This window comes from Nyctibius grandis, chromosome 1 (assembly GCF_013368605.1).
Source record: "Nyctibius grandis isolate bNycGra1 chromosome 1, bNycGra1.pri, whole genome shotgun sequence".
Classification (NCBI taxonomy): Eukaryota; Metazoa; Chordata; class Aves; order Nyctibiiformes; family Nyctibiidae; genus Nyctibius; species Nyctibius grandis.
Window position 1 is genome coordinate 111762555 of NC_090658.1, and position 25058 is coordinate 111787612.

The 25058-nt window shown below is 36.9% G+C and overlaps 1 protein-coding gene across 1 annotated transcript in view; it reads right to left on the reverse strand.

Annotated features, from left to right (window-relative positions):
* Positions 1–25058, reverse strand: part of PXDN (peroxidasin) — a 99079-nt gene that overhangs the window by 13710 nt on the left and 60311 nt on the right. Inside the window, exons 10-19 of the mRNA XM_068406431.1 lie at positions 24183–24455; positions 22732–22848; positions 21312–21470; positions 18754–18866; positions 17583–17739; positions 12375–12483; positions 11783–11940; positions 5766–7269; positions 4788–4922; positions 1944–2152 (exon numbers count right to left, since the gene is read on the reverse strand). Coding sequence (XP_068262532.1) covers positions 1944–2152; positions 4788–4922; positions 5766–7269; positions 11783–11940; positions 12375–12483; positions 17583–17739; positions 18754–18866; positions 21312–21470; positions 22732–22848; positions 24183–24455 — 2934 coding nt within the window. The remainder of the gene's footprint in view (positions 1–1943; positions 2153–4787; positions 4923–5765; positions 7270–11782; positions 11941–12374; positions 12484–17582; positions 17740–18753; positions 18867–21311; positions 21471–22731; positions 22849–24182; positions 24456–25058) is intronic.

Here is a 25058-nt window from a genome sequence, read left to right on the forward strand (position 1 = left end):
ATTCTTGAATGAAAATACAAGCTAGGCTGTTGAATGGCTGAATAGTCTAAAAGACTTTCCAAAGATAACATCTGTTCTAGAAGGCTCAGTAATAACATAATATTTAGAGAATCAACACATAATTTCTCAGAAGAGCTTTACAATTTTTCCAAATCAATATAATTAATGTATTTGTGAAACTGTCTGTCAAGCCTCATGAACCATGGCAAAGTGAACTTATCCTGAACTGGTAGAATATGATTTATTTGCTCATAGTAAGGCATTTGAAGAGTGATAATTTATTATCTCTCAATGCTTCTGGCATATGTCAGGGTTATTTTGATGAGATTCTGGAAGACTTTGCATTAAAATTACAATGTATCAACTATATCTAGGGTTTTATAAGCTATTATCATCTATTTGGGAATGGCAAACCTAGTAAATATTGTTTAAAAAATCTGAATAACCTAAAAAAAAACCAACCTGGTAAAAATTAGAGTAAGACCTGAATGAAATTACGTCTGGGGAAAATTGTACAAGATTTCATTGAAATCTAAAGCATTTATTTCTCCTAGTCTCACACAGATAACTGACATTTTGAACCAAGTCTTCCAAGGAAGAATTTTCTTAGACAGTGATTTATTATTTAAAGAGTTGTTTACTGGACAAGACAACACAGGAGTCAGTTTAAAAGCTAAACTGTGCAATATCTTTGAATAGTACATCTCTATCTACTTTTTTCATTTTTAATGATACGTGCATTTGTTCTCATGGTAAAGTCAGGCCAGTTAGAATCTCTCCTCAGTATTTACTGTATCTGTACCAGGTTGAAGGGACATCCTCCATCAGTTTACCCTTTACCTACTCCCTTAAATTCTGAGCTATATCACCAAAGGACTCTCTGTCACTGGGGACAATTATATCTTACCAAAAGAGTTAAATGAATACTAGTGGAAGAGTGTGACCTCTCTCAGACATACAATCCACTGGTTCTTTATTCATGCATATCTTTTGACAGAATATTGAATAGCCTACTCAGCAGTAGTAAACTCAAAAGAATCAGCAGTAGAAAAGATGAGGAACTCAGATCTGGATACCTTTCATCAGCAAATCTACAAGATACTGGTATTGAAAGCTAGGTTCTTACTAGGTCAGTTATAGGATTCTAACAATTGTCAAATGATAGTACCATTACACTCTCTAATAAGAGTAAGTTTTTTCCAGTTAGTAATTTGTCTGACAGCAATTTCTAGATAATCAGAGTTCCACAGAGAGGTTCTCAAAATTCCTGAATATACTTTTTCAGCCAGGGCATGTCAATCAGGTTTTGTCAAAAGATAAATATGACACCACTGTCAAGGAGATCTCAATAAAGAGATGTCATTGTCCTCTGAATTATTTTGTTTTTGATTCTACTGCAAATCATTCTGAACCTGTGTGATCCAGAAGATTCTCTTGGGAAGGGATCTTCTAACTATGTCACAGATGCAGTGAACTCTGATGTGATGACAGCTAAAGAGACGCCATGCAGAGAGAAAATCTGTATGTGAGACAGAAGCCAACACACAGGCTACCAAGCAACACGGGATTCTCAGTGTCCTGTGCTTTGTGCAGCTAAGTAAACCCTGCCTCTGGAGAAAAAAGTTTACTTCTGAAGAAAACCAAATCACCCCACTGCCCTAACTTTTAAGGAAATGGCAATGAACAAGAATATTTATCCACAAAAGGAAGAAAACAGGAAAAGAGTTATCTATACCATGCAATGCTCAAATCTATGCTATGTTTAGAATGTGTCTATTTAATATAAAATATGGAATGATCACTCACTTAACAAGGGTTGTGCTTCAGATTTGAGTTTGTAACATCTTAACAAAAACTGAACAGTCAAATATCTTCTTAAAACAAAATGAACAGACACTAAACAAAACGCACATTAATACACCCAAATCCACCCATACACAGACCTTCACAGCAATCTTGCCACATCCTAAGGTCCAGTTTAGGAATATCTTCACAGCTACTATATCCATGTGGGAATTCAGCCACCTTAAAGACATCATGTTGTACCCTGGTTATGTTGTCACCATTGTCACACAAAACTCTGGCAAGAGATGTCTGCTTGATCTGAGTGAGCTGAGCAGGTGTGAACACACCCGGGTTCTCATACCATAACCTGTAATCTCACAGAAAAGACAAGTTTGCTAGTGAAAAAAAGAAACACGCAGTTTTCCAGAGATATTGCAATACTGTATTCAGAATGAAATTTACTATTCCATAAATCCTGTTCTCAATTTTACATTGTATCTGAGGGCGTGATCCAGATGCCAAAATGTTAGCACTTGGTGTCACTTCAGCCCTACTTGGTGTCATGCTGACACTCTGAAAGGGCCAAGTCTTCAACAAATACTTTGATTTCTCTTCTAGTCCCAATTCAATATCTTGGGTATGCCTGGTCATCTAAAATGGCACTAGACTATCAAGTTTAGGGTTCTTTTAAGGTAGAGGTTTAAATTACCATAGATTTCTTTCTCCAGGCAACTTTCCTATGGGTATGAAAAAATTTTGATAGAATTTCTGAAATTAGAAGAATGGTTAATCTATACCTAGTTTATTATACAGATAAGTGAGATTATTTAATTTACTAAAGTTTTTTTTCTGTAAAACTATTTTAATGACTATACTAATTCAGAAACTTATTAATACATGCTCAGTTAATTCATTATATTCAAGAAGGAAACACTCTAGTTTCACATAATTTATTTTTCATACATAAAGGGCTAAAAGCCTGTTATCAATGGAAAATATAAATAATACAATACTATGAAATGCAAGCCAGCCCTTGGAAAAGAAAATGTATTAAGTTACTGTCCAGGATTTGAAAGCATTTTACACACTATTCTAACATATAAGAAGTGCTTACTGTGATATTGTTTACATCTCATAAAACTATAACATTATAATTCTATATTGATACTTTTTTCCACTTATTTCAACCAAAAATAAGTAGGAGAATTTACTGAAACACTGTTTACTGAAACATGGGAAGTTCCATCTCAATATGAGGACAAACTTCTGTACTTTGAGGGTGACAGAGCACTGGAACAGGCTGCCCAGGGAGGTTGTGGAGTCTCCTTCTCTGGAGATATTCAAAACCTGCCCGGACATGACCCTGTGCAACCTGCTGTAGGGGAACCTGCTTTGGTAGGGGGTTGGACTAGATGATCTCCAGAGGTCCCTTCCAACCCCAACCATTCTGTGAGGATCTTTAAACTTTATGAAAAATCAATACCAGTTTTATACTAAACTTAGAAGAATGGTCAAAAAATTCATTTTACCTACGTATTATATCAGTTTCATAAGGCATTGGATAGTGGCCAATGAATTTCCAAGTACTGGGATCAGAAAAACAGATTCTGAAATTTCCATCTTGACATGAAGTTAGGCTCCCTTCAAACATCACTCCTGTTTTCAGCACAGGCACATTTGTTTTGCATGGTGCTGGAAGCTTTGATCCTCTGCCCATTGTAAAGGCTTTTCAAAGAAGTGAGAGTTGCTTTCATTATGTCTAATAATATTTTACTATTTCCTGGCATGTTGCTTCAAAACATTTGTATTCTTTGGACAGCAGAATCCCATTTCCTAAATAGGCAGTGTTTTCCTATAGTTTCTAAATGTTGTTTCAGAAAAAAAAAAAAAAAAAAAGAAAAAAAGGCTTTTGCCAGAAAAGTGCAGACAGACACACACAAAAAAGCAGTATCATTATCCTGTTGTGACACAAATAGGTACTTGTCACCAGCAATCTGGAGCTCATACTGCATATATTTCTCCTTTTACTCCCTCTGCCTCCAGGCATGAGAGCTTTATGTTTCATAGCTTAATTTTTAAACAGATTTTATGTAAGAAAGTTGTTTTTAAAAAAAGCATACAAAAAGGCATGTGTTATTGACTATAGAAATAAAAAAGCCTTTATACTATCTTAAGTAGCAATTTTATAACTTCCATAAAGCAAATAAAGTGAATCAAATCTAATTTCCTAATTCTTCCTCTGTTTCCCTTTCACCAGGATGGGACTAATCAGCATAAGTCTTCTGCCCTTGTGCCATCCAAAAACCAGGATTCTAGGTCACAAATCATGTTAAAATGAGGGCAATGTTGATTTTCACCGTCCAAATGAGTGTGCTGAAAGTATGCAAAGGAGATCTGGCTGCTGTAACACCAGCAATGACTATTTCCTTATTTCAGGTACCATAGAAACTGAAAATGATAAATTGCTCATAATGTGCACGTAAAGTAATTTAAGAACAATTATCAAATTGCGTTCTTTGGGATAACCTGTCTGCTTTTAACACTCTTTTCGTGCACAGACTGCTTGGATTGAAATATATATTGGGGTTATATACACAGAGTGATACTTTTCGAACCTATGCTTAAGTAACAGAGATGGTGAAAGTGTCTCAACCACCACAATTCCTTTGCCAATAAAATAATTAAATAACAATGAAAGGAGATGAGTAATATCCACTTTTCAGAAAGGTAAGTGACTTGAATAACTGGTAAAAGGAAACTCAGCATGTGTTGGCTGTGGTGCTTTTGGAGGTCAATATGACATATTCACCATAAAAAGTAACAGATTTTAAAAATAAATGAATCATAGCTTCTAACAATGTTTTAAACCTGTATTATTCATCTTTTCAATTATATATTAAAATCATAAATGCAAATAAAATGCAGTTTGATTTGGAAACAAGACACTGCAACTGCATCCTCAATTTAAAATTACTTTTGGTTTCCACGGTATTTCAACTTACCTGTCTCCATCCCGAATACGCCTAAACTGTGTGCTTAACAGACACATCAAAGTTGGCCCCAGTCGGCTCCCTGGAACTAAGTCTTCTACCATTAGAGCAGGAAATAGGTCTATGTTCAGAGGAGAACCATACAACCTAAAAATAGAAAAACACAAATATTTAATATCAAATATTTTACATTTACAAAACAACCAGTATGTGGTAAAACTAAGGGCAAGAGATATGAACAACGCACAGTAAAAATGACACTGATAGTGCTACATCTTTTGTGAACAACCTGTGGGTGTATATGCAAGAAATCCTTCAATGCAGGTTGTATATGTAAGTAACATCAGGGGGGTCTGCAAGTCTACCCCACAATTCCCCTCCTCCTAGTAGCTTTCTTCTCATTTCTTGGAACTGTTTCTTTTTCAATAGCTTCCCTTTCCTGCCCCTCCGTACACTTTTTCTTTTACTGTAGCCAAGACTAATTCTCTGTCTTTGATTTTGTGTAGATAAGCTAAGGGTGGCAGGTAGCTGAAGACTTATTTTCAAACACTGAAGGTCTAAAGAAGAACAGATTACTGGTAGTGAAGGATGTCCACATGAAAATACAAGGATCGATATTCCCATTTGTTGTAGTGTACAGAATGGATGGAACTGAATATGTAAATACTTGCACGAGACTGGCATTAAATATGACCTTACATTGAAATAACATTAACATTTAACAGCATTTATATAACCAGACATTTCAAATTAATAACTTCATGAACACATACAGCATATATTAACTTTTTATTGTTCACAGAGATGTAGAAGTGGAGAAATTATCTGCATGTGGGAATTTTCCACATCTATTTCCTGGTACAGATGGAAGTTTCTTTAAAAATCCCTTTAACCCTTTCTTAACAAATATATTTTCTAGATAAGACATTTAGCTACTAATTTTGCATGCACATTTAGATAATTGATTGTTTTTCTTCACCTCAGGCTCACCTGCTAAGTTTCTCCCTGATTTCAGGATTCTTAATTTCATTTTTCAGATCTTCAAAAGTCTGAGCTGAAGAAAGATTACAGTAAACTCTAAAATCATGGTAGGGAGGAATTCCATGATCTCTGCCTCTCTGAATATTCATAGCTGCCAGATCTAAAGCCACAGTACGTGCCATGGAGAAGAGTCTTTCTGTTAATTCTGTATTGAGTAATTGTGATGGGACACGCATCTTACCAGCAACACCAAACAATCCCCTTAGAAGTGGATCAATGCCTCCTTCATTTACAATCCGAAATGGAGAGAAGAATGCCTTATGAAGAGGTAGATGGCCTTGTGGAATAGGTTCAAAGTTTTCATCCAGTCGATACAGAAAAGGATTAATGAGTGTGTGACCAAACCTAAAAGCGGCAGTTGCAAACTCATTAGTTATGCCAGAATTAACACTGGGATCATAACCCTTATATTCGCCAAGCATCTTCATGCCTACCTCTCCAAAGATCTTAGGTAGCCAGTGGCTAAATGTTATGTGTTGCATTTCTGCACCAACAATTTTGCGTGTTTCATGATATATTGTGTCACCATCCCAGTGTGGATTGAGTTTCAGTAGCTCTGTGGCAATTCTGTTGTGTTCTCTAAACCACAACGTATGGATGCTGGTAAGACCCAGCTGTTCATTAGAACGCTGATCACCAGCTAAAAAGCAAGGAATTGGGCTCTCATTTTCATCTCTCATACATTCTGTTGGTGGGCCAGTAGCGAACGGAAGAAGGGGCTTCCCAGATCTCTGTACGATGCCCTGTCTCAGAAGACCCCTTTGACTCGCCAAGTCTCTGATTTCTAGTGCTTCATGATCCGAACTGCCATATACATTGGACGCATCGATGTATGACGTCAGCTGGTTGATCTGTTCTCGTGGGTACACAGAATTCATCAGGAGAGACGTCATGCCGCTTCCACAAACTGGACTGGAACGTACAAAAAACATACAGCGTGCACCATTTCGAACTCTGGGATCATTTGGTGGTATCATGATCGAAAAGCATGGAGGGTCATTTGTACAAACTGAACTGCAATGTTGACCATCTGAAAACCTGGCCTCACTTAGGGCAGCCACAGTGAGGTCAAGGTCATGGTCAAGAAACTGACCCCACTGCATGAGCATGTGAGTGTACTGGTCATCGGGAGTTATTGTTTCTGTTCCGATCAGAGCAGTTGAAACCAAGCGAGGCATTGGGAGAGCGTAGCCATTAGAGAGCCTCTTGGGTTCAATTCCCCGAGGCAAATTAAATCCGTTTTCATAAACTGACTTTAACAGACGTTCAAATGCTGTCAGAGAAGCACCCCACATGGGATGCTGAAGGTTGTTGCATGTTCCATCGTGTGTCCTGTACTTCTGGTGGAAGCACATATCTGAGCAGTTGTTCACTCGTCGATGGGCTGTACAGCCTGAGAGATTAGCTATTAGATTCAAGTACTGTGGGGATACAAGGTCGTTATAGTGATAACCTGAAATCAGAAGAAAGGGAGAAAATCAAAGACTTCATAGAGTCATGGACCCCACAGAACATGAAATTCTCTGAAATGTTATTTTACTATATTGCATTTTCCACCAGATTAAATACCCTGATTGTTTAAAAAGAACAATAATAATCACATATATATATTAGAGTGTTAGGTCATTTAAGCAACAGCCACGACTAGGTCAGGAGGGAACTTTATAAAATGTCAATTCATGTATAACTTCTACAAAATGTTTACAAAAGGAGCTCATTTATTATTTGGTCACTTAAGAGAGCAGAGATATTTTCAGAAATAAAAACTTCATACTGAGAAAAATGAAAAATTTTTCCCCATGTCAGTAAAAGCATTTAAAAAACTGTCAGTAACATTTACATGGATTTCAAGAATTTATCTTTTGAGACTTGATAATTCACTGAACATTACTATTTTGTTTTGCTTTATTACAGCAAAAGTTGCAGAATTTTAAAAAAATAATTCAACAAAAACCACAAAAGAAAATAATCACAGGCAATATAGCTAAACAGAGGAGTGATCCCTAGGACAAGTGGTGTGGAGTAACTCACTTCACATTACCCAGGACTAGTTTCTAAAGAAAAGTGGTGTTTGTGTAATACTTGGCACAGGTTTCCTCTGAAATCCACACCATTCACCTCTGGGACTACAACATACTTAACGCTTTCCTGTATTTTTTTCTCAGTTCATAGAAAAATAATATATACCAAATATATACCGTTAATTCATTAGAATTATGTTTTTATAACTCCAAACTAAGGCTATGTGTTGCATGATCTCTGCTGTGGTATGAGGCATGTGGAAGGATTGAAGACCATGAAGTCTCCCAGTACAGTGCTGGGTGACTGCAAATAGCAAAACAGTCAGGCTGCGCCTTGTCCATGCTGCCTATTAGGAGCCATTTTAAAAGTGATTTTTTTCTTAGAAACATTTGGGCTTCATTTCAGGAAAAAAAAAGTCATTAATTTGGGCTATATCTAAATTATCAACTTGTGTAGACCAACAGAAATGTGTCTGTAGAGTGAAACTTTTGATGCTGAGAAAGATATCCTTACTGTATCCATTGTGCAATAGGAACAAGTTTCCTTCAGAAAAGTTTTACTTTGTTCTCCTGGACTGAATGTGGCCCTGGACCACGTCTTTCACATAATTTGAGAAGAAGCCACACTGTTCAAGACCATACCACAACTCACACCAAAGCACAGTAAGTGGCGACAACCGGGAGATTCACTTCAAATGGGCCCTGCTGATCCAAAGCATAGGCACACTTTGAGTGATTAATGGATATACAGTGTGGATGAGTGAGGTTCCAGGATCCATGAGAGAGCCCAGGAAGCAGAGTATTTGGCAGTGTAGATGTACTTTTAGCTAACTAGGAACCATAATACACCATCATGGTTTCTGATCTGGAAAGCTTGAAGTCAGGAGTAAAACCGAACAAGCAGAATAAAGGCAGAAGGAGGAAAGGAAATGAGTGAGTGTACAGTGGTACTGTGTTCCCACAGGATCATGGGGTTCCCACCATGATGGTAATCACTGAAGAATATTAACTGAATGCAGTTTTACATGAAGTCGGTGTGGGCTAATTGCACACAGTTGGGAAATGTTTCTTTTCGTCCTGAGCTCAGACCCCGTGTGCCTGCAAAGACACTGACCTTCATCTACATTCAACACATAAATATGCGCTAGACACATTGGCTCTCTGCCAATTTCTGCAATGCAGGGCAATTTCAAACAAACCACCTAAAGCCCCTCTTTGTCTTTGCCTTGAAAGGGACTGGATTGCTTATAGCTGCTCAGATGGGACAGGACCTGTGCTCAGTCAGGAGATCTATGCTTTCTTGCTACATGTACTCCACGTGGTTTACAAGTCAAAGAAAAGATATTAGAGACCTAGTGCTTGCATTAGGCAAAACTAACCTGTTCTTGTAGACATATATAAATTATTTTATGGAATACTCCAGACTAGGAAAAAGGAAAACAAACCACAGAGCAAAACCAGTAAGTGGCACTGGGTAATGCAGCAAAATACACTCTTTGAGGATACTATTGATAACATATTATAATATGCTGGCTAGTAGGGCAGTTTAATTCTAAAACTACACCCAGAAAATGTATCTCCTTTATAATAACAGTCCTTTTAAAATAATCTTCATTCATCATGGAGTTCTTTCCTTATGATCATTATTCATGCAGTCTTTACATAAACATATGTCTGCTGTGGTTATCCTGGTTGCCACCCACATTTCTGAAATCAAGTTGTGAGCTAAACTCGACTACAAATGTTTTGGGTGGAATGACCTTCATTACCAATTTACCATAAAAGGTTCAGCTTCTCTGTTTAAAAGTTCAAGTGGGATGGAATGTCTCATCTACAGATCAGATCTGATGGCTTTCTGAGCAGAGTGGAGGCTGCCATAAATGCCAGTCTCAGACCCCTAATTACCCCTCGCATCGTAGACACTAACTCCGGCCCTGCTTCTAAAAGACTTGGTGCTGAGCATTTCCAGTGCTTAGAAGCTGGCTAGCTCAATTCACATAATATAAGTTATATTTTTTCCAAACTGCAAGGAAGATGTTTCATAGAGTCATAGAAATATTGATTAGAAGGGACCTCTTACTCAGACCAAGCTCCTGCTTGAAGCAAGGCTGTCTCCAGCACTGGGTCAGCTCTGCTGTATCCCTGCCTAGTGGGCTTGAAAACCTCCACAGACTGAGACTCCTCAGCCTTTCTGGATAAGTTGTTCCAGTGCTGCACTGGCCTCCTGGTGAGAAACTGTTTCCTAACATCCAATCTGAACCTCCCAAGCAGCAATTTGTGGCCATTCCCCTTGTTATACAGTCTGGCACTGCAGAGGAGAATTTGGCTCTATAGTCTTTCCTTCAGATATTCCAAGATTTTACATTAAAAAAATTCTCCGAATGGGAAATTATCAAGTTTCTCAACTGTTCCCAGTGCAAAAGTGCTAAATAACACCTTTCATTGGGCTCTACATTTTGAAATAAAACCAAATAAGGACATATATGAGTATTAGAGTCTGAGCATTAGGCTATTTAAATGAAAACAGATTTATTCTACTATTCAAGTTTCCCTAAAAGCCAGGTTTCTATGGATTTTTTAGGGCCAAGAAGCAAGCTCTGGTTGTGAACAGAATTGCCAGTATCACAGAAAGTTGCCTAGTTTTGTGTTCATTAATTTGTATTTGTATGCTTTAACGTCAATTTTTGGTAAACTTCAGGTGATTAAATTTCACTATTACAAATCCTAGTGAAAAGTTGTAAAGCAATTCTCACACATTAGATTTCATATATTCCTAGTACTATATTCAATATCCTTGCATATGCATCTAATCAGAGAACCAAATTAAATCAGGTTGCTCTTATAAAACACAAGTCCTCAAAGAAGACGACTACTCATCACAAATTATTTACTCCGTTCTAATAATGAGTACCAAGCTGCTTTTACTAGCAAATGTTACTGTACTCCACAAAGCTTGCAGTCTTTGGTCTTATAAATATTTGCCTAGTTCATGGTCAAAGTTAAAATTTTCGGAAGTTACAGTAAATACTCAATTATAAACATCAAAAAGAATACAATAAGTAAAAATATTTCCTCTAGATTTTCAGTGTAGCTTTTGGCTATGTCTCAAGTCTCAAAAGCTCTCCTAAAACTCTATCATTATTTCCAAATGCTTCAGAGTCCTATGTCTCAAGGCTATCCACACCCATATCTACACACATTAGCTGTATGTGCTCCAGCTGGACTTCATGAATTTGAACTTGGACTTAAACAACTAAAAGGTAGAAATATTCACATTTTTCTGCTATTTATAAAAAGCAGCAAAAACTGTATTTCTCATTACATCAGATCAGTGTTAAAGGAAACAATTAGCTTAGTTTGACATGCACTTAAAGAATGAGTGGCAAATAATTCTTTGAATACTACATGGTACATGCAGAAACCTTGGTTTGTAAAGTATACAAATCCTTCTTGTTATATCTTCTCTCCTTGCCAAGGCACGCCAACACTAAATCGTTTTACTTAAAGAAACGTGAACAAAATACTGATTATTTTTAATACACAGCAGAAAAGTCTGTCCTGCTATGAAACAATGGTCCTAATGAATTAACACACAGGGAGTTAAACAGGATGCATTACGCACTTCCATTACACTAAATTTGACCAGTATAAGAATCTGAACATGAATTTTTCCCTCATATGTCAATGTGAGGAAAAATAAAAACACTCTACTCTGAGAGCTCAAACAAACTGAGTTACACCATAATGTAGCAATGGGTAAACCAAGGACTGAGTTGGCTGAACACATATATTTTGTGAAGTCTTGCAAAGTCAAATACTCCACTGATTTCAATGTATTGGTTCTGCAGTTGGGACCCAGACTTGGAAAATAAATATCTCTTGAAGTATAATGACTTAAGAAGGCAAATACACTCCAACACAGAAAAATAAGGAAAGAGTACTGACTTGTTCCATTCAGGTCAACCATTAGACCATCTTGTACATGATCTTGAATAAGCTGTAACGTCCTTTCAAATATTTCCCCAGCTCTTGCTTGCTCAACAGTGTATGGATCCCTTGGGTATCGAAATAAGGCTAGCAAATCATTTGGAGAACGAGGACGACTGATAGATAATTTGAAAAAAATAGTAAGTGTACACAGGAGTTACAAAATAACAAGACTACATCAATCATGTAAATGTTTAGCAACATGATTAGTACGTACCTTGGTTACTCATCTCAAAATGGAAGGCGAACAAAAAAAATATTTTTAATAAAATAATAAAACGTTGAACATTTAGTAGCAATTAAACATTTAGTAGCCTTTTAATACACATTATCTCAGCAGAAAAATTGCTGCAGTGAATAGAGATCTCAACAGGAGTGTTAAAACAATAGGAATCCTTACACGTTAAACTGTTAGTATTCCCAGAACTAACCAGATGTTAGCAATGTCATTTAAATAATAAAATGGCTTCTTGCTTAATAAATCTTCCATTATTTCTAGTATATACAAAATTAATTTTGACTTCTCAATATAAAAAAAAGAAGGGGATACCTGTCAAACAGATGTGTACGTGTCGAATTTATTGCTCTGTCAACAGTCGCAATTGCTTCCACAATTGATGTTTGTACAAAAGGATCTCCATTTCGGCTGACATTAGGGACTACAGAAAGAGGAATTCACGTGTTATTGCAAAAATGGCCACACACAAAAAGATACTTCAATAAAACAGAGTCTAGACACGACATCATTTCAGTTGTACAACGTAAACCCCTGTTCTTTAAGCATTAGTTCGTCCAAATATAAAATTCTTAACCATTCTGGAATTCTATCAAAACATATTACAGTAGAGCAAAATTCATTTAAAACAGAAGCTAACGTAAGTTTAAAAGCCAGCTTGCTAATAATTCTAAAAGAAAATAAAGTGAAGATAAACGTCATTAATTAGTCCTACAATTTCAAGTAACAACGACCGAAGAAAAAATGAATTATTATTAAGGGTTTTTTTCTGGTGTGGTGTTCACAGAATCACAGAATCAACCAGGTTGGAAGAGACCTCATGGATCATCGAGTCCAAGCGTTGCCCTGACACCACCCTGTCAACTAGATCATGGCACTAAGTGCCATGTCCAGTCTTTTCTTAAACACATCCAGAGATGGTGACTCCACCACCTCCCTGGGCAGCCCATTCCAATGTCTAATGACCCCTTCTGAAAAGAAATTCTTCCTAATGTCCAACCTGAACCTCCCCTGGTGAAGCTTGAGGCTGTGTCCTCTTGTCCTATCGCTAGATGCCCAGGAGAAGAGGCCAACTCCCACGTCACTGCAACCTCCCTTCAGGTAGTTGTAGACTGCAATAAGGTCACCTCGGAGCCTCCTCTTCTCCAGGCTAAACAACCCCAGCTCCCTCAGCCGTTCCTCGTAGGTCAGACCCTCCAGACTCTTCACCAGCTTGGTCGCCCTCCTCTGGACTCGCTCCAACACCTCAACATCTTTCTTGAAGTGCGGGGCCCAGAACTGGACACAGCACTCAAGGTGCGGCCTCACCAGTGCCGAGTAGAGAGGGACGATCACTTCCCTAGACCGGCTGGCTACACTATTCCTAATAGAGGCCAGGATGCCATTGGCCTTCTTGGCCACCTGGGCACACTGCTGGCTCATGTTTAGCCGGCTGTTGATCAGCACCTCCAGGTCTCTTTCCGCCGGGCTGCTTTCTAACCACTCTTCCCCCAGCCAATAGCGCTGCATGGGGTTGTTGTAGCCGAAGTGTAAGACCCGGCACTTGTTCTTGTTGAACCTCATGCCGTTGGTCTCGGCCCATCTATCTAACCTGTCCAGATCCCTCTGTAGGGCCTTCCTACCCTTCGGCAGATCGACACTCCCACCCAGCTTGGTGTCATCTGCAAATTTGCTGAGGGTGCACTCAATCCCTACGTCTAGATCATCTATAAAGATATTGAACAGCACCGGCCCCAGAACTGAGCCCTGGGGGACACTGCTAGTGACCGGCCGCCAGTTGGACTTTGCCCCTTTCACCACCACTCTCTGGGCTTGGCCATCCAGACAGTTTTTAACCCATCTAAGAGTCCACCCATCCAAGCCCCGGGCAGCTAGTTTGTCTAGGAGGATGCTGTGGGAGACAGTGTCAAATGCCTTACTGAAGTCTAGATAGACTACATCCACAGCCCTGCCTCATCTACTAAGTGGGTCACTTTGTCATAGAAGGAGATCAGGTTGGTCAAGCAGGACCTGCCTTTCATGAATCCATGTTGGCTGGCCCCGATGCCTCGATTGTCCTGCATGTGCCGTGTAATGGCACTCAGGATGATCTGTTCCATCACCTTGCCTGGCACCAAGGTCAGGCTGACAGGCCTATAGTTCCCTGGATCGTCCTTCCGACCCTTCTTGTAGATGGGCGTTAAACCCATGTTATTACCAGCTTTCAGGTGTTGATATCAAGAGCCTGACCTATATCCACTGAAATCAATGAAAGTATTCCCTTTGATTTCAATTAGTACCGAATTAGTACTGAATCCAATGTAAGAATTTAAAGGGTTTACAGGAATGTGTTACAACAAGTGGAAAATACTGACAAACTTAGTTTGCCTTTTAGAACACATGCATCACATAAATTCAAAGAGATTTCACAAAAAATGAATAAAACAAAAAAACAAAAAAACATTTCTATATTCCCAAATAGCTACAAAAACTAACACTGCTCCTTACCTGAGCTTAGTCTAGTAAGCAACACATTAAAGTGCTATAAATATTTTATTTATTTTATCACTACTTTGTTTTCTATTTTAAAATTATCTAGCTTTTTAATACTATGTTAAAAATCACATGCTTAAAAGCTATTTAACAACTCTGCATAATACTGGAAACTCACTAATGCATAGGTCCATTCATCTGTCTTTTATATAGTACTCAGTTGCAGCTGGATGTTTGTACAACGTATCTAGGGCTAATAACCTTCCTTTCAGTCTAAACCAAGAACTACCACATCCAGGGGCAACAGCTAACAATTTCCAGAGTGTGTTTAGATTGGAGAAGTCACACAGGAAGAAGGGTAAAGTAGAGAAAAAGTCCAAAGCAAATACACTGGAATAAAATCAGCAGATGTACAAAAACAGCTGACATAAAAACCGTTGTCTGCAAGTTTTAATGATTTTTTTTTTTCTTTTCTTGGCAATATTTCATTATTCCTTCATAACTGGCAGCTTAGGCTGTGTCTATATGAGTGTGAGTCTAGATCTGGGTAATCAAACTTAATCATCTATACTGTCAAATAAAACAGTCCCTGGCACTCTATAGCTGTAGCTGAAGCCCCTTTCTCTGCCCTGAGGCCAGCTGCCTTGGGCTGCTGACAACATACTCCCAGCACCCAAAACGAGCTGACCCTTTCCACAGTGCCTAATGGCAATAGTTCCTGATCTGTCCTAATTACCAACTGTCCTCCTTCCTTGACAGCTTCATTTTCATAGCAACCATACAGAAACATTATCAGGTAAGCTACTTATTTTAAAAGAAACATCATCTACAGGTTTGGTACCCTCATTTTAGTTGCTTCGGAGAGTGCTTATATGCATGAACCATCTTAACACTGCAACATTGCAGATTGTAAAAATCCAGCGGCTGGTTACCTTCCCTAGTGCTGTCTACAAAAGATGTAATCTCGGTGTTCACTTTAGATATGTGTTTTGCAGAGAAATCTTCCTGATTAATGGTACACCTGGGCTGAATCATAAACCTTGGTCAGATGTTAACTATGCTGTACTTTATTTTTGTTTAGACTGCTGACAGTAGTTCTCTTTTTAGACTGATAAATATTAGAAGTTAAAGCTCCCTGCAAGCCTTTCACACAATACCTTTTTTTTCAGGGGGTGGGGGAGAAAAATGGCAATGAAAACTTAATCCACACACATCCTGCCTTACGTTTAATCCACTTTCACAACACAACAGAAAAGGACAGAAGAAAATGGCAAAAGAAAAGCATCTTTAAAATGTTACCAACTATGGCCAGCAAAACATGCCTCCCAGCTTCTATACACTTGCCTTTATTCTGTCTCAATGTTAAGAAAATATTTTTATGCATCAGCAACATTCATAAAACATTAACTTTGTTTAAAAGAAATGTTGACATGCAAGTTTTTAGGCATTTCTGGCTATGCTATTATTAATACTATACAGATAGAAAGTATCCAGTATTTATAATATGTCCACTTGTCCTCCTTGCTTCTCTGACAGCTTCATTTTTATAGCAACCATAGAGAAACAGTATCTGATATCCCACTAGTGTTAAGGAGAAACATCATTTACAGTTTCAGACAATGTAGATTAATCAAGGGTAGTTTCACTAATTTTAGTTTTATTGATGATACAGTTTACAAGAAAAATAACTACATTACAATTAAATATTGCAGATCCGCTAGCACAAAATTTTGTAGTTCGCGGATTTCAGCAGACAAGAATGAGCGGTTGACACCTGCACTAAGTGAATGAAGCTGGTTTCCATTGGGGTTATAGTTCAAATCATGGTTTCATTTTTCAGAGCTCTTATTGATTTGAGATCTGGCTATTTTTTTTTCCTAAAAAAAAACAAAAACAAAACCAAAACTTTTTTCTATGCATCTCCAGAGTAACCAAGATTAACTGATTTCTATGGACTTTCTTTCATTTGCAGACTTCATATAGGTAGATGAAACCTTATTGAATGATTCCCAGTCCTGCAATTTTTCTCTCAGAAAAATTGTCTTTACAGATTGAAGAAACAGAAGAAGGGGATAGACTGTTAGTCTACTAAAAGCAACTTAAGCCAGGGAATATCGTACTTGTATTGATACCATGTGATTGATACCATGGTAATCAATACATTAGAAAAATCACTGATACATATTTATGAATTTAATAAACAAAATACAGAACGTCAGACATAATGCTAGGAAACAATATCCAATATGTTAAAGAAATCACTGCTTAATAGCCAGTTTTCAATGATACAAAAATATTGTGTCATATTTTCTACTGAAAGACAAAAAAATCAGTTTCCTTAATACTTTCCTTTAAAATGAGTCTGAAAAATCAGCAGTTTTACTCAGTAAGTCAGAAAAGCATTAGGGTCAATCTGTGTAACAAAGTTACTTCCTTAGCCTCTTTGGCTGCTTTATTACCTATTATTATGTATTAATAATTGATAACTATTATTTGCCATTATTACTTTCAAATGATTAGAATACGCTCAAATATTCTCCTTTTCTTTCTGTTTTCTCCTTTAGCTTCTTAAGATCATTATGACTTTCCTGAATTCTTCCACAATGGTTGCAGCCTAATTTTCAACCAAGTGCTGTAAGCACCTCTTTGAAGATGCCACCGCACTTTTTGTCAAGTTATGCCTAAAGATTAGACTGTGTATTCGTCTAGCAAATTCTAATAGGACCAAATAATATCTCAAGAGGAAAGTCGTATGACTAACTGGAACCCAAAGCATTGTTTGTTTTGAACCTTAACTACTAGAGAAGTTTTGGCTGACATATTCCCATCTTACTCACATCTATACAGATCATTGCCTGATTTAAATGGAGAAAAAAAAAAAGATAAGATTATGGGAGAAAAAGAAAAATATTAACAAAAGAAAGAATTTAACATTTGATTTAATTTTAATGATTAATTTAAATTTAATGATTTATTTTTTTGCATCTTACAAATTAAGCAATTAGAATAAAACCAATAATCTAACTCATACCTCTGATTCATACACCTTACCATTAACACTAAGCACCATACTAACAGAGGAGTATCCTATGGTATTCCGGGCAACGCATTCGTATCGACCTTCATCAGCTGTTCCAACATCGCGAATGGTAAGAAATCCTTCCGGACTAACATGAAATTTTCCACTCTCAGTTACCTGTACTCCATCCTGCAGCAAAGCACAATGTTTAGCTATTCTGAACACTCTTTGTTTTCAAACCTGAATATTTGTCTTCTTTTTCTCTTTTATTTTTACATTTTATTTTATATTTCTATTTTGTATGCCAAGATAATAGTCAAATAGATTTAGATAAACTTTTATAAAAAACTCACACACTGTTACTTTGACAGGAGGACTTGCATGTACTTATAAATTGTATAGTGTATTTATTTACTTTTAAAAGTACTCTTTATTATAAATCAGTCTTTTAATAGTTATAGGTCCTTACCACATAAAACTTAAGACACAAAAATAGCAAAGAACCTCTTGAGAAGATACATATTTGATTTTACTCAAATTAATCAACTAAAAAAGATCTCAAGAGCTTTATATGTATAAATTCTTCATGTACTATGCATTTAGAAACTACTTAAGGTACATTAAAGTACATTTTCTAATGCTCACTAATTGAAGATAAGACGATAATCAGGAAAATTGAAAATCAATGTTAGCAACTGATTAATTCACCAGTAACTCGGCTAACAAATCTAATAGTTTGATATAACAGTTATTGCACCAATGGAAATCAAAGAGAGAGAGGTTACCAAAGAGTTACCGAAACATGTCCTGGTTGAAGTGTCAACCTAACAGTGTCAAAGGGCTCAGCAATACAGTATTTGTTATTGCTTTATACGTATAATATCATTGAAAGTGTGAATATTAATAGGATATTTGCACAGAACCGTCACTAAAATACATAGGCCTTTTAAGGCCTACATTATGAATTTTAGCTGGTTTGTATAATGATTTGTATAACCATATATATATTTTTATATATATAAAATTCAAGTTTGGTATCTATATACATGCTCTGTATTAAAGAAGATTTGCTGATCGAACATCAGGCAACGTTTTCAGACACCAGAGCAAGCAATAATTTGACAATGTGTACTTTAAATAGTTAGTTATGAAGAGATGGAAAGGCCACTGCCTCTCTGCAACAACCAAACAAATATCTAGTACCTTATTCCATGTAATTACTGGTTCCGGCTCTCCTTGAGCGCTGCATGGGATCTGCACGTTTGTGCCAACCTCCACTGTCATGTCATTGGGAACGCTGGCAAATACAGGAGTCACTAAAAAACAAATGATACATTGACAAGGTATGAAATACAACTTCTGCAAAAGACAATCTAAAAAGAGATCAGCACTGTTTATTTTTTTCAGTTATCCCACATTTCTTAATCTATAACCCTATTCTGTCTGCAAGTTTTTAGTTCCTTAAGTTTGTCTTGGAGACAAAATTCCTTATTCCTGATGTCTGCTTCAGGCTGATTTTTAAGTACTCTTAAATTCTAACAAAACAGGCTAGTAGTTGTCAAAAACATTTAAGTTCCATAAATTAAAAGCTCTGAAAAAAATTTCTGTGAATAGCTAAATCTGAACAAAGTCACCAGAATTAATATCCCATCAACTTCTGTCAATTGTTTTAAGTTTTATTTTTTTAAATAGTAACAACAGAGATTTCTTAGATGATAAAAGCAAAACTTTCCACAACTCATTCAACTGTGTTTCCCCCAGCCCCACTTGCTGAGGTGCTGAGCCTTCACAAAGCTCCTACCTCCCTGACACCAACGAGCCCTAGGTCTTAAAACATGAAAAAATCACCTTCAGTTTTAAGGACACAGGGTACACAATTACCTAAATGCAGTGTGAAAAAATGCATTCCTTTAATGCTAATTTCCTTCAAATCTAGATCGACATCCAGCACTCAGATATCATCATGAGAAGCACATACAAGATTACGAAGACATTAAGAAATACATTTCTGCTGTAACATAACAGTATTTGGGGGGGAGTGGGAGGGTGCTGTGCTTTTACAGAGAAGTATTTGGCCACACAGTGTACATTTATACTACCAACCAAATCTGGCCCGGGTGTTAAATTGTTTGTACGCAAATGGCTATCAAGGACCAGAAACCATTTCAAATAAGGCATCCAGAGGCAGGCATCCAGCACTGGGAGGTACGAGAGTCTGCCTCTGTGGATGTTAGCCATGTCATGCCAGTAAACAGACCTGGGCCATTAATCTGTGTTCATTAATACAGATTTAGCCCCAGTGACCAGTGACTAGACATTCCTCAGATGAACAGTCATTTTGTCAGATGCCCAGAAGAAAAAGTTTTCTCGCACAATTTAAAATAGCATTGCAATGAATGTATGGAGAGCTCCAACTTCAGGCTGCATATGCAGCCTTCAGTCTTGTTTTTACTATCTTTTGGTGACTGGATTTTGCAATCCGAATTACGTAAAAATAATTTTATTAAACTTTACTCAAGTTCAGTGAAGTTTAACACAGGTGGAAGGCTATAAAACTTTTTTAAATTGAGTTTTGTTTCACAGAATTTTAGTCAACAATTTTATATAGTTGGAAAAAAATCTCAATTTTGACAAATCAGTCTCCCAGTACTACTCTTAATTAAGAAAAAATCAATGGAATTTTTTTCTGACAAACATCTAAACTCAGGAAGGCATCTGAGCCTAGTTCACTAAAATATTGTTTAGAATGAGGTCCCTAAAAAGAAATGCTTTGAATTAAACATTTAATCTCCTTGATTTTAGCTAAACACCAAAGTACTTAACTAAATTATAAGTACTAATATGATTCTAATTAATCCTCAAATTAGCTTACTTAACATTTACTTGAAGAAAAGAAAAAGAAAAATGGAGTGGTTCTTTTTTCTGTATCAGCTTATTTTAAGCACAAGGAATGACTTTTCATTGTGAAGGTCATTCTGTTGTTGTAAAATATTGTTCCGTTTCTAACATCAAAACATTATGTTAATAAAATAATAACTAAAATAGTTAACGTTAACTATTAGTTAACTACTTTTTTCACAAAATAAAATATTTTCCCAAGCATAGGAACACTGTCATCCCCAATGCAAATCTCCATTCTTTACAAAAAAGAGTAAATCAGATAAACCCCTTCCACAGAAGACAGACTGTTCTAAAGGAATGATACTCTCTACAAATACTGGTAAGTATCCATACATGTTATTTATTAAAAAGCACATGGAATCTAAAAATAGATATACTCAGAAATAATGATCAGGAATGTGAAATGTTAGCAATACCCTGAGCAGTAAGTTTTTTAAACAACAGAAGTTACAGTCTCAGTCTAACAAGCTTTTATCAAAAAAAGGCAATATTTAATTGTAAGCTTATGTAGTCACCAAGTGACTTTGAACAAAGTCTATCAGGGCACACTGTCCCACATGCTCAATTTACAAAAACTAATAAAACATTTTATAATTCAAAACCAACAACTTAGAATCATCGTAAAATGCAGCAAAAGTCCAGAAGAAAAACCCAAGCTCTATTCAAGCTCTGTTTCAAAAGCTTTTTTAATTCTAAACAAAGATAAACTACTTCATATTAACATTTTGTGCCACCAAAAATAATTAATTCTCAGTCCCACATTTCAGAAAAAAAAAAAAAATCACACACAGTACCGCATGTTTTAGTGTAAGCTTAAATCTTTATTTTTTTTTTCCAGCAGCTGTACATGGAGAACATACCTCTAGGCTGAACAGTCAGGTACACGACAATTCGTTGAGATCCGATAATGTTCACAGCTTGGCATTCGTACTGTCCCTGGTCATGCAGAGCAACCCTGGAAATCCTTAGGGTTCCAGAGGACAGAACTAAGTGTCTTCTGTCAACAGACAACTGGCCTCCTGAAACACAGAGCAACAGCATTTGCTATTTATAGCAGTGCAGAACAAAGTCCCTTTGTGTCAGAAAAAGGGAAATCCAGATGATTTTAAATTTGATAAAACATTGGAAAAAACTTAAGTGTCTCTTAAAAAAAATTTTGAAACCTTTACTTCTCAGAAGATAAACATGTAAAGCAAACAAAACATACATATGCCCACAATCATAATCCTGATCTCTTCTCTGTTTGTGGTAGAAATATTTTCATTTAAGGAGCATGGTAAAGCATCCAAATGAGAAGACATCATAAGAAGAACACCAACAGGTATTACTGTTCATTTCATATTATTGCTATGTGTGTAAGACACAATTAACCTTATTTGCCTAGACCATCTAGAGAATCCATAGAAAAATATATACAGCCCTGAAAAAATGGAATATAATAAAAACGAAACAAAAGGCACAGCAGTGTCTGTACCCTATTCTTCCTTTCTGGACATTTAATTTGATTGTAGCAATCTTGGTAGAGGGAGAAACAGGGACATTATCAGCATCAAAACAATCAAGAGTTTGTTAAAAGTCTGCTTTAGCTACCATAAGTTAGGATTTCCTAAAAGTTGTTTTGCTTGCTACAGCTATTTCATTTGATTCAACTTACTGATATTTACTTACTGATAAAACATCCACTACAGTATTACTTCCTGCTGGATTTGGCTTAATGCCTTTACAGTCACAACCTGATAAAACAGTCAGCAGAGTGCACCCTGTGTTCCTGTCAATGTGCATTAAGTGATAGAAATGCAGTTACACTGATGTCAGTTACAGGTTGGACTCTTCTGGTTTCTGAAGAGAGCATATCCCACCTAATTTCAGATCTCCAGTTAATGATAGTCATCACCATTTCTTCTACAGTAAACTGGCAGTGATAGGCATTGCCACACATGATTTGTATCGTATTTCTTAAACATCTATCATTAGGAATCTATTATGGAGACATATATTATAGTGACTCTTTTTTACTGAATAATGAAAAATGCTTGGGCAGCTAGCTTCTGTGGGACAGCTTGCTTTTTCTAGCTTGTCCTGGTTTGGCCTAAACCAGGCCAATTTTCCTTTCAGTGATTTTTACCAGGACATAGCTAAACCAGAAAGAGATGAGCCCTCTTTCCTTCAGATACTGAAGCATCAAAACAAATACATGCAATTCCTTTCAATGCATGAGTGATTCCCAAATGACAGCTAAACTATTCTAGCAGTTTAAAAGTAAAAATGGAACACGCTTACCTCCTTTAGTCCAGGCAATAACAGGCTGGGGATAGCCTTGGGCTTCACAAGGGAAGTCAACAGTTTGTCCCTCAATCACTGTTTTGTCTTGAGGAGTGACAGTAAACTGAGGTAGAGCTATAGAAAAGAAAACAAGCTGGTTAAAAAAAAAAACTGAAAAATGCACAACTGTCTGAAACGACATGCAGTTTCCCATGTGACTTGAATAGCTCATATTGGTGGGAAAATAGATGGTAATGGGACTCTTATATTGTGACCGCTGTAGGGCAGAGAGTTAGGGTAGCCACTTGCACAACAGGAACATCTCCCTCACAACCTGGCCCCGGTGTCAGTGAAGGCCTCTGGGATCTACTGCCATAGATCCAAAATAAGAGGTACGGTAAGACTTGTAGAATCAAACACAGTGTTCCCTGGATTAAAAATACCTTCTGCTCTTTCTCCCCAAAAATCCTCAGCTAAATTGTGAAGAAAATGCAATGCAGTCAAAACCATCCTAGGCTGCTTATTTTCTTCTTTACACAAAAGGAAAGCAGTGAGTGGAGTGTGGCCCAGTTTCTGCAGTAACATCATGGCATTATCAGTGTGAGAAGGAATTTGTTCAGCTCACAAAACACAATCATCCCTTGGTGAATGATAAATGAACAAACCACGTGGACAAGTTGTTGTGTATAGCTTTAAAAACTGAAGTCATTAACAAAGCAATTGCAACCTAAACTGTTTACCAACTAGAGAACTTAATACGAGGACAGAAATAAACGTAGACTTAGAAGTTACTCAAAATGTTTTGCAAATAAAAGTTTCAGCACTAAACATTTGTAAAAAACAGCCTCCATCCTATAGGAAGCTTTTTGACATATTATTATCAAAATAATTTATAGTCATACTGTTGACATACAATACGAAAATTATTGCAATGACAGTGAGAGTACTTTGATTTTTGTTTTGCAGAAATGCCTCAGCTGGCAGAGTGACAGTTTTCATGAAACCCGGTAGAAAATGTGCCCACATTCACTCAAGTGTTTACAAAAGAAAGGCAGCAGAGATCTGTACTCGAAACTCCATTTCTAGTACTCCAGGCACAAACTAAAATTTCTAGGATTGAGACCTGTTAGAGAAAACATTTAATCCCCACAAACTGGACATTGTATGTTTATTCCTACAGGCAAACAAAATGTATATTAAGAAATACACATTTCAAAACACCAGTGATTAACTTCTGAGAGTAATCAATGAAAAAACTTTCAGAGAATTAGTATATAACACAATCTATCAGTCAAATGTATAGCAGATTTCCTATGGACTACACTAGAATAGTGTAATTAAAAGAAAAAACTTATGATTTTAGTTCAGCTCTGACAGTTCAGAGGAAAAGACAAAACCACACAATCTGAAGCAATATACTCCTCCTCATATGTTTTCCAGCATGTCACTCCTAGTTTAACGTTACTCACCTTGCACTATGATGTATGCAGTTGCATGGATATTATCTATGCTGTTAGTTGCAAAACAGGTATACTCGCCACTGTCCTCCTGCTTCACATTTTGTATGTAAAGTCCTCCTGATGGTGTTATCGTGATGCGAGGGTCACTTGGTAAAGGGGTTCTGTCGCCTTTGGTCCAGGTAATTCGTGGCTGTGGGTGCCCGGCTGCGCTGCACTCCAAGGTAACGCTCTCTCCAACTAGTACTTCGGTATTTTGTGGGTGAATCACAAAACTAGGTCGGGCTGTGAGAAAAAAGTGATGCCTAAATACGACTTTTGTCTCACATAGCACTAATTTAGCTGAATATTGCAATAGTATGGGGAATTTAGACGTTTTTTTAATAGATCTGTTCCAATATACTTCTAATCTTGGTGCGAACTATGCCTTTAAGTCTAATCTAGCTGCAGACATTTATAAATATCAATAGATAAAACCCAAAAACTCATATAATTGCACTGATGTTTTTTCTTAACTCCCATTAAAACAATTTTCAAAAATTTTCTTCTCATTTGCTGATCTTTATAAAGGTCTCTTCAGAGGCATAGACACTGAGACTCAGAAAACAAACTGGCTAAAAATTGCCCTAAGTGCAAAAAAAAGACACAACTGATTAAGCTATATTTTAGTAACTTTTCCCAACTACATGTGTGCATTGCAGTGACAGTTTAAGTTTACCTGATGCTGCATGTCAAAACAAAATTTTCTCACAGCATAGTCTGGAATTTAAAAACATTACAGACCTGGACAGGAATTTAGTGCTTGCAAACATGAAGCATTGACTACACAGCGATTCAGGCTAAAAAGCTCCTGAGCAAGGATGGCTGCACAGGGTGTGCCAAAGCTTT